Source organism: Odontesthes bonariensis, chromosome 4 (assembly GCF_027942865.1).
Source record: "Odontesthes bonariensis isolate fOdoBon6 chromosome 4, fOdoBon6.hap1, whole genome shotgun sequence".
NCBI lineage: Eukaryota > Metazoa > Chordata > Actinopteri > Atheriniformes > Atherinopsidae > Odontesthes > Odontesthes bonariensis.
In genome coordinates, this window is record NC_134509.1 from 30,560,687 (window position 1) to 30,576,459 (window position 15,773).

The 15,773-nt window shown below is 42.4% G+C and overlaps 1 protein-coding gene across 5 annotated transcripts; it reads left to right on the forward strand.

The window, feature by feature from the left end:
- The first annotated feature begins 516 nt into the window (after positions 1-516).
- Positions 517-15,626, forward strand: LOC142378920 (uncharacterized). Of its 5 annotated transcripts, none has more exons than XM_075463914.1 (6): positions 517-560; positions 4,326-4,380; positions 4,551-4,638; positions 14,517-14,598; positions 14,699-14,774; positions 14,863-15,626. In XM_075463914.1, exons 1-6 carry the CDS (start codon positions 521-523, stop codon positions 15,110-15,112), a joined length of 591 nt encoding a protein of 196 aa, XP_075320029.1. In that variant the 5' UTR covers positions 517-520; the 3' UTR covers positions 15,113-15,626. The 5 variants fall into 5 exon arrangements, with proteins under 5 accessions (XP_075320029.1, XP_075320031.1, XP_075320032.1 ...); XM_075463916.1 differs by lacking the exon at positions 517-560 and adding an exon at positions 639-763 and having other exon boundaries at positions 4,307-4,380; XM_075463917.1 differs by lacking the exon at positions 517-560 and adding an exon at positions 639-763.
- Positions 15,627-15,773: the final 147 nt, after the last annotated feature.

Consider the following 15,773-nt stretch of genomic DNA (forward strand, 5'->3'; position numbering starts at 1 on the left):
TGGCGGAAAATAACGTCCTCTGCTCGGAGGCTGAGGAGCTCGCGGACCTCCTTGTCTCCCCAGTTGGCCATCTTCAAAAATGTCTCGAACTTGATGTAGGCTAAAACAGAGTAAAACTTGTCCTCACCTGTCGCTTTTGTTCTGAATCAGCTGTCCATTCTGTCCTCTCTCCTCACGCCACGCCCACGTCCGACCCGGGTCAATTGCTTTCACACCAAACTCGGCTCGGCAAAAAGACTAGGGTCCGACGCGGGTCGAAAGGCGAGTCGAGTTGACACGCCAGCCCGGGTCGGCAGTGTGAACGCAATCAGCAGACACGCTAAATTCGCGGATTAAACGCGGTTTATTCCTCAGTGTGAAAGGGGCTACTGATTCACACCACAAGGACCACGGGACAGACCACTGAGGAGCTGCAGGACCAGTATCTTTAGCGCCCCTAGTGGTAGTGACCACTGGTCCGTGGTAGTGACCACTGGTCCGTGCCAGAGGTTTTCCAGCAGCAGCAGCAGCTTCCAAACGGATGCTTAATGCTCAGTCCCTCTGTTTGTACTTGATAAAAGGTTGGTAACTGCTGCAGCGTGTTGCGTTTCAGGAACCTAAGAGCTGTGATGGTGTTAGATTGCTGGAGCAGCAGGAGCAGCTGATAATCTCTTCTTCTCTGCACTGAAGCTGCTCAACAGTCTGCAAACCCTTCAACAAAGCTAACCATACAACAGTCCTGCTTGTGCTGTTCGATGTGTTTTTATCGTTCACCTAAAAGCAGGTACGCCAATTAATCGTTTCGATTGGACGCCCAACTGTAAAGGTCGTAGCGTTATTTCCTTAGTTAGCTAAGCTAGAAACTCATCTCAGCCGTGTTGGTTTTCTCTCCGTGTGAATGCTGTGATTATGTAGTTTCAGCTCTTAATTTTGGCTGATAATGTAGTTTTCAGGGGCGACATTGGAGTGTGGCTCCCGGTATTTGTCGGTATCTGAAGGAGGACGGTACTCGAATCCTCATATTTACGCTTTATAGGCCGTAAGGTGAACCCCGTTTTCGTTTAGGCTCGCTCCGTGCTCTCCGAACTACATGCCCATTAGCTGATAAAAATGACCAAGTTATTTTGCACTTATAAAAAAAGTTACGCGTCACAGAATCCTGTACTTTTTTTAAATCGAGACGTTTTCTGAAGAAATATTTTCCTCGGCTGAATGACGATTTTGACGTCACAAGACACCACGTGACCGCGCTAGACCAATCACGTTGCCGATTTACGACAACAAACTGGAAAAATGACAACCTGCCTGGTGCTGTCAAATCTAACCTACAGAAAGGAATCTCGCAAAATATCATTTTAATGTGAACATAAAATAATAATTATCAACGATAATGCTTATTCATGTATTTCTGAATTGAGCCAAATAAATTCTAAATAGTGCTTTATTTACAGCACGAAGCACAATTATGCAAGTGACCTTTCATGTTGTCATTTTGATCAATTAATGGAATTCCAATAATTATTGATAACCATCCACGTGTTTGTAACGTGGGCTAAATTAATTCCAAACAGTGCTTTATTTATAGTACAAACAACTATTGTGCAAGTGGATGATAAGGTTACCTTTTCATGTTGTCATTTTTTATTAATGAATGGAAATAATTCTAATTATCAATGATAAGGACCATATTCATTTATTGATTTATTCACTAATAACTATGCAACACATAAAAAAGTCAAAACAAGTAGGGCATACACATCAACTGGCATTTACATCAACCGGCATAAACTTATATACATAACCATGATAAAAGGAATGATACAAATGGAATAGAGGTAAAAAAAAAAAAAAAAGCACGCACACACACACACACACACACACACACACACACACACACTATTCCTCACTGTCAGTGCTGGATTTCTTGTCATCCATGTCACTTGAAGATTTCCATCTTCCAGATGCCAACCATGTCCAGTGGGAGATGGAGTGCCAATCTTTTGCTTTACACATGACCTCATTATTTTAGCCTGATAATTTGCCCTTTTGCAGTGCTGGTGGAGGGCATCACTTGTTTGGGGGATAGATAATTCTGGCAAGGCTGATGATGCCATACAGAAAGCTTTGTACCTATCCTCATTGATGTTTTCTGCGGTTGGCTGATCGTACAAATTGCATACATATTTGCAAAGTAATGCAAATGTAGAGTGGTCCAAGTTAAATTCAGTCCCCAGATTTCTGAAAGCCTTCAGGTAGACATCTTTCTCGCATGCCACAGCAAATGTCTTCTTTTAACCTTGTGGTGTCACACCCAGTGAATGTATGGATCCCAATCAAGGCTGAACACACACTGGCTCCGAGAGCTGATGACACCTTGGTAATGTCCATTATGCGTGTTCTGTTGCCCGTCCCTGTGAAAAAGTACAAGCTGCATGGCAAATCTTTCTGCAGACTCACAGCTACATCAGTGTCAGGGCTCTTGATAATGACAGTCTTATGTTCCTGTGCAGCATGTTGTGCATGCAAAAACACCAGTGTCACATTCTTCGTGGTCACACTGCAGGTCTTCCACAGCATGAACAGACTGCACACCTTCCAGTACAGTCACACAGTGATATTGGTGTTGGTGTGCTATGTACAAGCTGAGGTTTCTTCCCACTGCTGTAAGATCAGCATGTGGCCACGCATCGTATAAGAACTCAGCAAGTGCTTCTTTATTTGTTCCTTCTGATTCCTTCCATTCCACATTGTGCAGGTGAAATTCTGTGTTTCCTCATGCTTAACAGAGGACATGTGCATGTAACAAATCTTTCGGTCGAAATTTCGCCTTCTTCGGTACTGCTGGATGATCGCGCTGCTACTGCGGTGCTGTTTGTTTACCAGCTCAGCTGACATACCAGCTATCCGATTAGTCCATTCTGATGACGTCTCAACCGTGGCACCTCTCGCGAGCCAAACTGTTATTACGCCTGCCGAATATGTACATACGCCTTGCCAGGCACTAGTTATTCCTTTAAACGTTGCGAACTAAAAAAGTACTGTGTTCTGAGCGGCGAAACTTTTTTTTAAACCTCAACATAACTCAATCTTTTTATGAGCTGAAGCGTGTTTGGTACGGAGAGCGTGGAACAAGCCTGGTGTTATGAAGGAGTTTCCGAGGTTCACCTCACGGCCTATTAGTATGGAAGTTTTTATTAGTGTTACACTTGATTCTGTACCCCGATAGATTTTGTTCCTTGGGAAATTTGCTGGCTGTAGTTATCGCGACATTTACAAGATAAATAACTTTGCGCGTCTTGAACTTGTAATCGCGCTAATTCAACCTCCTTATTTTATATTCACGTGATGGATTCACATGTAGGTTTAGGAGAAATCCAAGAAAAAGCGTAGAAAAGTCAGAATTCCTCATTTTTAACGCTTCCCCCCAAAATCAGTTTTACACAGTAATGCCAAACCCGCCTCCAAAACTGATTTTGGCACATTGTGGCTCATCTGTCCCTTTTTTGTTGTTGTTGTTGTTGTTGTTGTTGATGACAAGCTCGGGAACATAGCAAGCCTGAAAGCAGCCACATTTGATCCCCACAGTGATGTTAACTGCTGAGAAACGCTACGACTGTCTTTTGCGTCCCAAAAACCCTGAATTCTTACTTTAGGGTGGTGTTTCAACACTCAAAATGTAATCCTCTATCAACGTATCTCAGTACATTTCAATCCTCATAACCACATTTTAAATAAGTAAAAATGAATCGGTTTCAATATTAAAACATACATTTAGTATCAGTAGTGACTCATGATTAAACCTACCATGACTCCATGAAATAAATACATTGCTAAATGTATTATAATCTGTTACCTTAGATAAATTAGCTGTGAAATAAGGGGGTCGGATTTTGCTAGATTTAATAGTGATTTTTAGCCAATCCAGTCTAAATCTGACCCGACAACAATGGTTGTAAATGAACGTTTTGGGTGAGCCTGCAGCACTGTGTGATGTACCTTCATATTCTCTGTATGGCTGCCTCCAGGTTTGATTGTGACAACGATGACAGGCGTGTAGAAAGCCTCTCCGTTCACAGACACAAGGCCACACACAAATTCTTGCTCCTTTCTGGTGTTTTTCATGAGATAATAATATGATGATGATGGCAGGAAAAGGGAAGGTAAAAAGGCTGCATGTGTCTAAGGTGAACGCGTCTGCCTGAGAGTGAAATTTAGTTGCTCTGCCAAAAATAAGAAATTAAAACTATAGACCTATGTTTCTGAGAGTTATGTCCATTTCAGCTCTTAAGTCTCCTGTGTGTGTGTGTGTGTGTTTTTAATTCTTCAGACTGTGTGTGTCGTTGCAGTTATTTTCCGACCAAATCAGCCGAGACTTGAAAGGCCCCCTTCAACTGAAAGCTGGTGAGGGCGCCTGTGTGTAAAAGTTTTATACAGTCCTTCCTCCTTATTTACTGATAAAATTACTGCTTTCTATCTGATAAACAATCACATCTTTTCTTCTATTGTACTTTTATACAATTGAATAATTATGACAAATACTAAAAAAAAGTATATATATATTTTTTTTTAAGTAAAAGTGTGCATGAAGACCTGTTTACAATGAGTTCAAACGAAGCTGAGCAGGACACAGCTCCTTCTACACAGCCTTCAACAATTGAGGTAAATCTGAACGTCTGAGCACTCTGAGAGTTGAAAGGATTAGTCCATCAGTTAATTACTTTATTTCTTAGTAAAATAAAAACGTATTTTTCCGCTACCTTTAAAGGACAAGACCGTTTTTTTTTTACATTGGGCCCTTGATTTCACATTATAACATGATGTTCTACTCACCCCTGCTTGTTGTTGGTCATTTGGAGCTGTTCCGAAGATATTCGGCCATGAAACGGTTTCCTATGGGCAATGTTATACAGGCACAAACTATGCTGTTTATAATTTATTAATTACTGTACACTAGCACTGATAACGTGGAGGTGCGTCGCTTACTTCAAAACACCCGGGTTACTGTAATTTTGAAATTTGTCGTAAAGTGGGTGTTACTGACGTCATCATCGTGCGCGGGCTGGAGTGACAGCCCACAGACCTGCTTGTAGCAACCCAACGCGAGCAGTGGTGTCAAAAGTACACACATTTGTTACTTAAGTAGAAGTATAGATACTGCAGTTTAAAAACATTCTGGTAAAAGTTGAAGTATCAACTTGACCTCTTTACTCAAGTAAAAGTGAAAAAGTATGTGCTCCAAAACCTATTTAAAGTATAAAAGTATAAAGTAACCTTTAAATAAAAAAAAATTCAATTTTTTTTTATTAAAAACCCACACAAAAAGGTAGATGCCACTATATGAATTGCAAGCTTAATTTTAAAACTGATTAGTTCTACATGTGGGTCTTGGGTGTGCAGAGTTTGCATTGCATTTTCCACGAGTCATTTTTGCACCCGACTATTTCGAAAAATTCTTTGAGATAGGGCCATGGATGAGGAAGGTCTTGTTGGTCTTCGTCTCCATCTCCCGATACGCTCTCGCCATCTTTTTCTGAATCCGATATTGTGGCGTGGCATACACTTTGCGCAGCTTCGCGTTTGCAGTTTGTAGAACACCTGCTTGCTTCTGACGAATGACGATTTCCTTGTGTGTCAGCACAAATTTGACAAATAGCCTAACCGATGAGTGTTTGCGTTATATGATCCATCAAATTACACTCGTTCTCACTAGGTGTGGATGGCGCACATGACGTGAAATACATAAACATTAAACTGAAGCCAAGAGTTAAAAAAAAAACTAAAAAAAAACTGAAGCCAAGAGTTAAAAAAAAAAAAAAAAAAACTGAAGCCAAGAGTAACGAGGCTGTTTGTTTTGAAAATGTAAGGAATAGAAAGTACAGATACTTCTGTGAAAATGTAATGAGTAGAAGTCAGAAGTAGGCAGAAAAATAAGTAATGGAGTAAAGTACAGATACCTAAAAAGTGTACTTAAGTACAGTAACGAAGTACAAATACTTCGTTACTTGACACCTCTGAACGCGAGTGCTTACCGGATGTGAGTACTCCGGATATCCGGGCGAGTATTTATATGCCCAGATGTGCTTTTTGAACATCACGAATGCTTTGCGCTACCACTGCTACCCGATGTGAATCACGCTGTAATCTCACGGTTGACACGAAACAATAACAATATAAGATTAGTACGACGCCGTTTGGTGCTATTGTCTACCATTAGCCTAGCTGTTCTCTGCCGTGAATGATTCTTCATTACCACTACACACGCGCTGTCAAGCAGACTGGACTGAAAGTCTTATAAACACCATTGTTTTAAAACTTTAGGATTACACTAATCTATGTTGGGAGTCAAGCACAAGACCAACCAAGAGCTGAATGCGCGTAGTCAATATTGAAATTATAGTAGTAAAAAAAAAACAAAAAAAACATTTTCATTTCAAAATTAAGGGGAAATAAACAGTAGACTAACTGGTTTTATACGATTACTTTTGCATACATTGGTGAATGACAAAAAAAAAATATATATATACACACACACACACTCACTCTCTGTTCCAGCCACTCCATCCAAGGGCAGACAGTGGAGCACGTGGAAGTTTTTAGGTACCTGGGCACCGTCTAATGTCTGTGAGAAAGACCGGAGCCACACCAAAGACAATTTTCTGTTTTTGTGCCACCTGACATTTTTGGGGACAATCTGTCTTTACTTCTGTATGCTACAAAAAAAAAAAAATTAACGCTATTTGAAATTCCACTAACCGTTAAGTATCAACAAGTGTCTAACTTATGAAAACCTGGTGCATGTGTAACCAGGGGATGTTACACAGGTCAAAACTTTGACTACGCCAGTCTCATTAAGGGTGAGGCATCACTAGGGCTGCTGTACACAAACAATTTCCCCTGCAGGTTTGAAAGAACTTGAGGACACAGTTGTTGCAAAACATATACTTTCCTTTATTTTCTTCTTCTTGTATAAAACATTCTAAATGTGCAGAGTTGCAGAGAGGGCAGGCGAGTAATAAAAGCACAGTGCTACTCTGATATTAACATGTATAGTACACATTGCGAACTTGAAGCACAACAAACAAAGAAAACCAACACAGAAGTTAGTCCACTGCTATGCAGTAAGATACATTGAGACAGTCACTAGGTTCAACCTTACTCTGTCAATTGTGCCAGAAGTATATTATATGCAAACCGGAAAAACACTGGCAATTAGATTCAGACAAGGTATAAAATAAAATCCACAAGAGTCAGAAGGCCTAGACCAAAAACAAGTGGTATATAGTCATAAGGAACAGGGTGTTCAGATGCAGCCCCTGGTGGCAACAGGGGTGAGGAAAAACTCCCTTTTCACTTGATTTGATATTTTTCTTGGGATAAAATCTCAGTATAGTCTGAGGAAAAAAAACAAACCCATGAAGTCAGGAAGAAACCTCAGGCAGAGACCGACGGCCACCAAGGGGAGCCCCCTGCCAGGGCTGGTTACGAACAGGTTAAAGGAAGAGGGAGGTATTTAATTTAATAATAAATAATCTTTTCAGAAGTCACTTGCCAGGGCATCCTGAAAAGGACCTGCGTCTTTGGCCCATTTGTCACCCAACCAGGCGTATCCATGGTCTTGCTTCAGGGAACAGGAATTGTATCCATGGTGGTCATGATAGACTGACAGCCTCTGAGTAGTACATAGTAGTAGACATAATACAATAGTCATTGTAGGCCTGGCTAAAACACACCTATTCTGATCATCACCTATTGTCTTTAAGAACTGACCTTCTCGTTCACCGCTTTCATTTTATTGACCGCACTGTCAATGTCCTCCTCTGGATTGCCCAATTCAAAGTCTGTCAGGGGACAGGCGTTATGCACCTCGGGCAACACTGGATGGCGGTGGAACATCAGATAGAAAGGTGTATGCCTTGTGGATGCCTAGACACATAGCACATTTACATTAGGATTATAAATAGACAACAGGAAACAGAAAAAAGCTAGAACGAATAGCCACCTGTGAAGATGTGTTGATGCCATAGATGACAGCATCGAGGTGCAGATCCCAGTCATCATGAGCATCGTTCACATATTTCCTTAAGGCACGCTTGATGTTTTGGTTAGTCCGCTCATCCTTCACATTAATAAAAAGTACAAATTAAAATGCAATAAATTATTTTTTTAAAGCATAAATTCCATGCACGGTATGTACAAAAAAAAAAAAAAACATATTTTTTATTACCTGGCCATTCGTCTGGGGGTGATAGGCACTGGAGACCGAATGCTTAATGTGGAGCATGTCAAAAATTCTCTCATTTAACTGTGGACAAATTATGTAAAAAAGATTATGGTTCCATGAATGATGAATGATTTCATTCATGGAGAAGTATGATGAGCCACAAGTTTGTAAATGGGCCAGAATGACAACAACTGAACTGGATTGAAGGCAGTTCTACTGATGTAAAAAGCTTCTCACCTTGTTTACAAACTCCTTCCCTTGGTCAGTTATTATTCTTTGGACCATACCGAACGTGTACATGATTTTTACAAGTGCTCGGCATACCTCCACCGCTGTCTTCGAAGGAAGAGGGGCGGCAGCGACCCACTTACTGTACAGGTCGGTCATGGACATAATGTACTTATGTCCTCTTTCCGTTTCCTTCAGTGGACCAACAAGGTCCAGCCCGATGACGGTCCAGGGATCTGTAACCTGACAAAAATGCCTCATATTTATGTCACCTACATTTTGCAGATGGATACATAAAAGTAACACACATTGTGTATGTTTTTTCTTAAAAGAATGCAAACCGCCTGCTTGAATTGAATAAAAACTCGCTACCTTTATGGGATGCAGGGCTGGGGCATCCGTTTGGATGGGGTCATTGAGCTGACACTTGTGGCAGCATCTCACCTTAGACAAATAATAACAACACATAGGAGACTTCTTTCCACTCACATTTTTACTGCGTGTGACGACAAAATCAGACACAATGAGGAACTAGGCATACAAGATGATATGAATAAAATTCTGAATAAAAGTAGGCTTCTTACTTACCCAGCTCTCGACGTCCTTTGCCTGGCCTTCCCAGAAATAGCCAGCAATAGTTTTGTTTCTAGTACCCCTTACACCTCTGTGGTTGCCAGACCCAGGGAGATTGTGGCACTCGTTAAGGACGGCAGTTTTTTCCGCGTCACTGGTCACCACCAGCCGCATGTACTGCCGCTTTGGTCCGACATAAAATATGCGACGATCTATTAAAACAAGAAAAATTAAAGGCCTAACGAATTTAGACTTTTGGATAAGTCCTGGTTAAGTCCTGATCGCGAATCATCTCCTTGGCTCGCTGCCAAGTGCTAGTCAGCATCAAGTGAATTCCACACTGACATTCTGACAAAACAACAGAGTAAAACAACAAAAAAGTCTTGATCGCACATCATCTCCTTGGCTCGCTGTCGTGAACGCTGCCTTTATAAGTGCTAGTCAGCATCAAGCGACAGTTCTGACAAACATTGACATTCTGACAAAACAGAGTAAATTAAACAACAAAATGTAATAACATGATTAATGACAGTAATAAATGCGCCTCCGCTTCCGAGCAAGCGGATAGGTAGGCTTATAATTGCTGACATAAATTAAGTTTATTATTTATATCTCGAGTAAGATTGAAAAAAATGTCAAGTCGGGAATGTGATGAAATTGGGCTTACCTTTCAGTACAAAGTTTTTCGATGCGCGGCGAACCTTCCATCTTTCCTCCTTCCCCCATAGGGGCAAAACTTGCCCCGTCTTTAAAAACGTTTTTACGTTCTCATAAAACTGAGAGCCTTCCATCTTCTGTCAGGAGTCAGACCTGTCAGGAGTCTGACCACATATTCTCTCCTCCTACTCAACTAGGTTTGTGCTACTCAAATTAAGTAGTTGAAGTAAAACTGTCGTAAATACGCGCCCGGATATCCGGAATACGCGCCCGGATATCCGGAGTACTCACATCGGGTTAGCGCCTCTGGTAAGCACTCACGTCGGGTCGCTACACTGCTGCCTTATTATTCATTCGGGTAGCTAACCTGAATTCGCACAGCAACTTCAGAAGAAGCCGAGAGAAGACTAGTGAAAATCCTATTTGGTTACAATGGGTCGAGTGTGCGCATATCCAGGATGCGAAAATAAAATGTCAACTTGGACGAAGTACAGTTTTCACCGGCTTCCTCTCCGTAATCGTGACATTTTGAAGCTCTGGCTCGTTGCCTTGAAGATGGACCCGAACATCACCGTTCCACGGTTACGACGCTTGGACCATCGGGTGTGCAGTGCGCATTTCTCCCCAGAGGCCTTCAATCCTCTAAGGGAAAAGAAAGAGGGACAGAAGTTTCAACACCAGCATATAAAAAAGAATGCTGTGCCGATGGCCGCGGAGGAGCCCACACAGAAAACGGAGGTAAGATGGTCTTACCTGTTTGAATGTGTAGACGTGCTCATTTTGATGGGAGCTAGCACTCGCACTTAGATCAGTGCAGTGGCCTGAACTAAACCCACAAAGCTTGAATGTAGAACTTACCTCCGCATCCGAATACTCTGGCTCAAATCGATATGGTCCAAATGCTCCAAATGACCAACAACAAGCAGGGGTGAGTAGAACATCATGTTATAATGTGAAATCAAGGGCCCAATGTCAAAAAAACGGTCTTGTCCTTTAAGGGATGGTTCGGAGTAGATTCACCTTCTACAGTAGTATAAATATGGTCTGTACTCACAAAACGATGCATTTGGAAGTTTGTACATAGTCCAGGAGTTTATTTTTATCAACACAAGCCTAATAGCTTCTCTGCTGCTAAAGCTGCGTCGACATCACTTCCTTGATCTGGGACGAGCCCGTAAAGGTCCTCATCGAAACTCATAATATGCACAAGGAAAAGTGAAATCCTTGTCTAATTGATAGTAGGTAACATTTGAAATATATTTTAAGTGTTGCCTTGAAAATATAAGCCTTTATCGCAATTCAGTGAATTTTTTTTTTTTTTATACTCTCGTCTGGAACTTTGTTGACGGAAACAACCGTGTACACGTGACTGAGGATAGCCAAACACGGTTACTTCGGGCTACTGCAGCGAAAGAAGAAGACAGTTATTTGCTGCTACAGCGCGAGGTGAAAAGATAGGACAAGATGCCATACTCTTGTATCTATCCCGGCTGCGGACTAAAACGCAAACTGTTCCATCAAGAGAGCTTCCATGAGCTGCCGTATAGACACAATGACCAGGAACTTCTACAGCAGTGGATGGTTGTTCTGAATATGGACATCGCGACGCCGGTCGAGACGCTGAAGAAAAAGCGCTATCGTGTGTGTAGTCGACATTTCGATAAGGACGATTTCATTCATCCTAAAACTGCCAAGGAGTCTAAAAGGGTGCACCGAGTAAGAGTACAGCTAAGAAGAAATGCCATTCCACGAGTGGGGCCACCGGCAGACACAGTGGAGGTAAGTTTTAGCAGCAGAGAAGCTATTAGGCTTGTGTTGATTATTATAAACTCCTGGACTATGTACAAACTTCCAAATGCATCGTTTGGTGAGTACAGACCATATTTGTACTACTGTAGAAGTTTGGTGTCATGGCAAGGGATTTTTAGTGTGGTAATTTTGGAGATACTGCCAGGCTCCGTTAGCGCTTATACTAAGCTATAAGCTATTCTAGCCTGATTAACATAGACTTTCAAATCTCTTCGAGATTCTGGTCTGACCAAGACCATAACGAATACGATTCGAAATGGCCTGGTCAACCCGCCTCCCTCGGGTTGCTACTGGTTGTGGCCAGAAAAGGCTGTGCCTAAGCTCAAGCCAATCACACCACTCTTTCCTCTGACGTATGATTTAGCTACCAGCTGGGCTAATTGGTAGATTAAACTCTTACCAAAGCCAGTAGGGAGCAAGCCAGGCGAAAACGTCTTTCCTGTCAAGAAACGATTCAAGGGCTGTTCTTTGCTCGATTTTAAACAAGAATCTCCCGTCGAACACTTTCATTACAGCATCTACAGCAGTGTCAAAAGCTTGATGCTGCTCCATGTTGATATTGAATGAAGCGCTTCCGTGTACAATCCATGGGTTGAGTGGCAGTTCAACCACGTCACTACCTTGAACCCGCCTTGGTTGGCGCTGCTCAAAGTTGATTGCTTCCCGACAAAGTGGGTGGAGTTCCCATTTTTTCGGGAACTCGAATCCACCTGAATGAGCAGTTGGCCTGAGTAAGTGTAGCAGAGCCGAAGGTGTTGCGTCACTGCGAGGGCGGAGCCTGGGTAAAGCTATTCGGGATAACTCGGTAACTCAGCTGATGTTCGGCCAAGATCGGAAAAACTTCGGGTGGGCTACTTGGCTGGATGTCACGGTTCAAATGACCCTAGGGTGAATCTACTCTGAACCATCCCTTTAATGTATGAGTACTTTTTATCCATTTTAAATCATTGTAAACAAACAAAACTATTTGAAGAACGTCTCAAATTACACTTTTTAAAGGGATACGCCACCCCCAGGCCAAATTAAGTGTATCCCCGCATTCCAGAGACATAAATAAGTGTGTGGGAGCGTTTTCCTGGCGACCCAGGCATTGTCCGAATCTCACAGCACTGACCACTGCTTGGTTTCGCGTAATATCTTCATGCTAGCGTCGCCGATCGAAATATTTCGCCCAACGTGAATTAATTTACTTGATTTACCTTCTAATTACTGTGTGAGTGGTGTACTTTCACATCGAGTGCAAATGACTGTGTAAATCAACACGGAAGGCTTGGGTGCCGTTTACACATACCCGGGTATTTTGAAAAACGAAGACCTTTCCCTTCGTTTGTGCCTTTCGTTTACACACAAACGGAGTTTTTTCCTCCGAAAACGAAGCTAAAAAAAAACTCCGGCAAAAGTGGAGATTTTTTAAAAACTCCGTTTAGCGTTTGTGTGTAAACTGGTTGAAAGACGAAAACGGAGTTTTCAGAATGGAATGCGGAGTTGTCGTCATAGTACAGAGCCCCGCCCCTATCCACCATAGTGGCAGGATAACGCCATTCATTGTTTATCTGGCAAGCATGGAGGTACTAGCAGCATTTATTTTGTTGAGAGCTATACTCGCTTGTGTGATTTTGAAAATTACACTCCTACAAAGTATTGAACAACAAAGGCGCATTACGGCGCGGAGGGCAACAATTGCGGAGCTTCTGTTGGCAGACAGAGCCTGGCCATACCACCGCCAGCGACGGCGATTCTGGATTAGACCCGGACGGACTGCTTTATGGTGGGAAAATTTTGAAAATGGCTTTGTTGTCCCGGAGGAATGGAGGGAAAATTTCAGGATGTCACGATTTTCACTCCTTTCCCTATCAGAACTGCTACGCCCGCACATCCAGGGTGAGAGTACTCACATGCGCGCTTCTGTTGATGTTGTGAAGAAAGTTGCCTGTCAGCGGTTCTCTATTAGGCTTCTGATTGGCTTGTGTGGAATTCTCATTGTTCTAACATTGCCACCGTCAGGCTTGGCGTAATTTAACAGCTCCTGATAGCGTATTTCTCCGGATCAATGTAGACGGGGTTTTTTTAAAAAACGGGGCTGTGTGCACGGTTTTTTTTTTTTTTGAAAACGAAGGTTAGAAAATATGCGTTTTTCAAAATACCCGGGTATGTGTAAACGGCGCCTTGGTTTGCTCATGTCGGTTTGGGAACTAGTTTCCGGTGCAGACAACACAGCCGACGCACACTCCCCGCTACGTCATTGGGAATCCCCACCCCAGACTTCCTCAAACAAACCAGCGTGAAGCAGCCAGGGACAACCCAGACAACCGTGGCTAGCTAGCTAGAGTATTGGTGTGGTTTGAATCAGTGTGGTTACTACGGTAGTTGTTTGATTTCACTGAGAAAAATAGTGAATACGTGCATAGCAAGGGGCTGCGAGAACATGCAGAAGAGACACCAAAAGACAATGTTCCACAGAATTCCGAAGGATGAGCAAGGAAGAAGACTTTGGCTGGCTGCCCTCGGAATTCCTGAGACAACACCGGGTTTGCGAGGAGCATTTCAAGCCAGAAGACTATGACCAAAAAATGGCCCACGCTTCGCAAAGGATGGTGCTAAGACTGAAACATACAGCTGTCCCATCTGTGTTCGAAACAGAGGTTGAGCGGAGTAATATTTCGATCGGCGACGCAAGCATGGAGGTATTACGCGAAACCAAGCAGTGGTCAGTGCTGTGAGATTCGGACAATGCCTGGGTCGCCAGGAAAACGCTCCCACACACTTATTTATGTCTCGGGAATGCGGGGATACACTTAATTTGGCCTGGGGGTGGCGTATCCCTTTAAATAGTAATTGTGTGGTATTTATATACATTAAATAAAGTAAATTTAGGCTGTTTGATTTTATGTTAGAAAACAGAGCAGTTTTTGTTTTCTCTCATACATATTAAAGTGATGTAATAAGCTCAACATTTCCACCCCAGAAATCATTATTTTTAATTATAAATGTTAAACAGCAGCCTGTTTCCACTCCACTTTCTGATGGGTTTCTGTTCCTCGTCTTTAAGGAGCTCCAGAAAAAGAACGCCACTTGTCAAAGATTACCACGCCAAGAAGAGCAGAGAGAGTCAGAAAACAAAGAAAATAGAGGTGAGTCAACCTCACACTAGTCCCACTCTGGCAAAAAGAGGCGACTCGCCTACAGGAAAAGTTACTTTTGAAAGTAACTGTTGGAAATGGTTTCACACAGTTCAAGCAGATGAGGATGAAGAATCCAACACCTCACTGAGCGTGGGTGATGGACACTACATGGTGGATTTAGGAAGGTACGTGCATGTAAGTCCTACGATCTTTAACATATAACCTCGATTTGCACAATATTTCCTCCGTTCCTGACAGATTTTTCTCCTTCAGCTCCTCGGAGTTGATCGTCGATGAAGAGTGCATCCTGGAGCTCTTCAAGAAATGCCGGAAATGCAACCGACAGTGCACAGTCAGAAAAAATGTCACTGGACTAAAGCTCGTCGTTAATCAGACGTGCTGCTTCTGTCAGCATCACTTTCGATGGACCAACCTGCCAGACGAGGACTATGACAAAGACGATAGTGACTCCCAGATCAACGGGCAGAATGTGGCGATGTCGCCAAGCAGCAATACAAGTTGAAAGGTTCAAGTTAAACGCAGCGGATGAAGCAGCTGGACTTAAGTTCTGCTGCTTTTCTCTGGATTACAACGGAACCATAAGTGCCTCATTTGCTGATGAATCCACACAAAGAGGAACCATTCCATGAGTCTTTGAGTGTGGTTACCTCGTCTCATGATGGCTGTCTTAGTCATCACTTGTATACTAAGATCATGGAGAAGGATTCGTGCTGGCAGGTAAAGCAGTTACTTAAGTCACTGAGTGAATTAAAATTTCTCCCGCGTTTCTGGATTTGCTTTGATCTAAACAAGCTTTACTTCTGCCTGATGGTTAAGGAGTGTTTTTACAAAACTACGCTCATACGACATTGACAGATTATTGTAAATGCAAAGAAAGCTTCCAGAAGAAAACAGACTATTTTGCCTCTCCCAGATGTTTCCTCCTTTTATGTAAGATTTTTTTCCTTGAATGTGTTTTTAATCCTTTTCTTTGTCCCAGTTAGCAACACGATGAATAAACTTTAAGCAGTTGCAAATAGTTGCTTATGACTGATCATTTCCAGGTTAACAAACGACTCCATCATCATCGTGTGTTGGGCTAAGGTGGCAGTGATTGTATTGACTGCAGTAGATTTCTCACACTTAAAGTGTGGTCCTCATTCTTGAAGAATTTCCCAATTCCC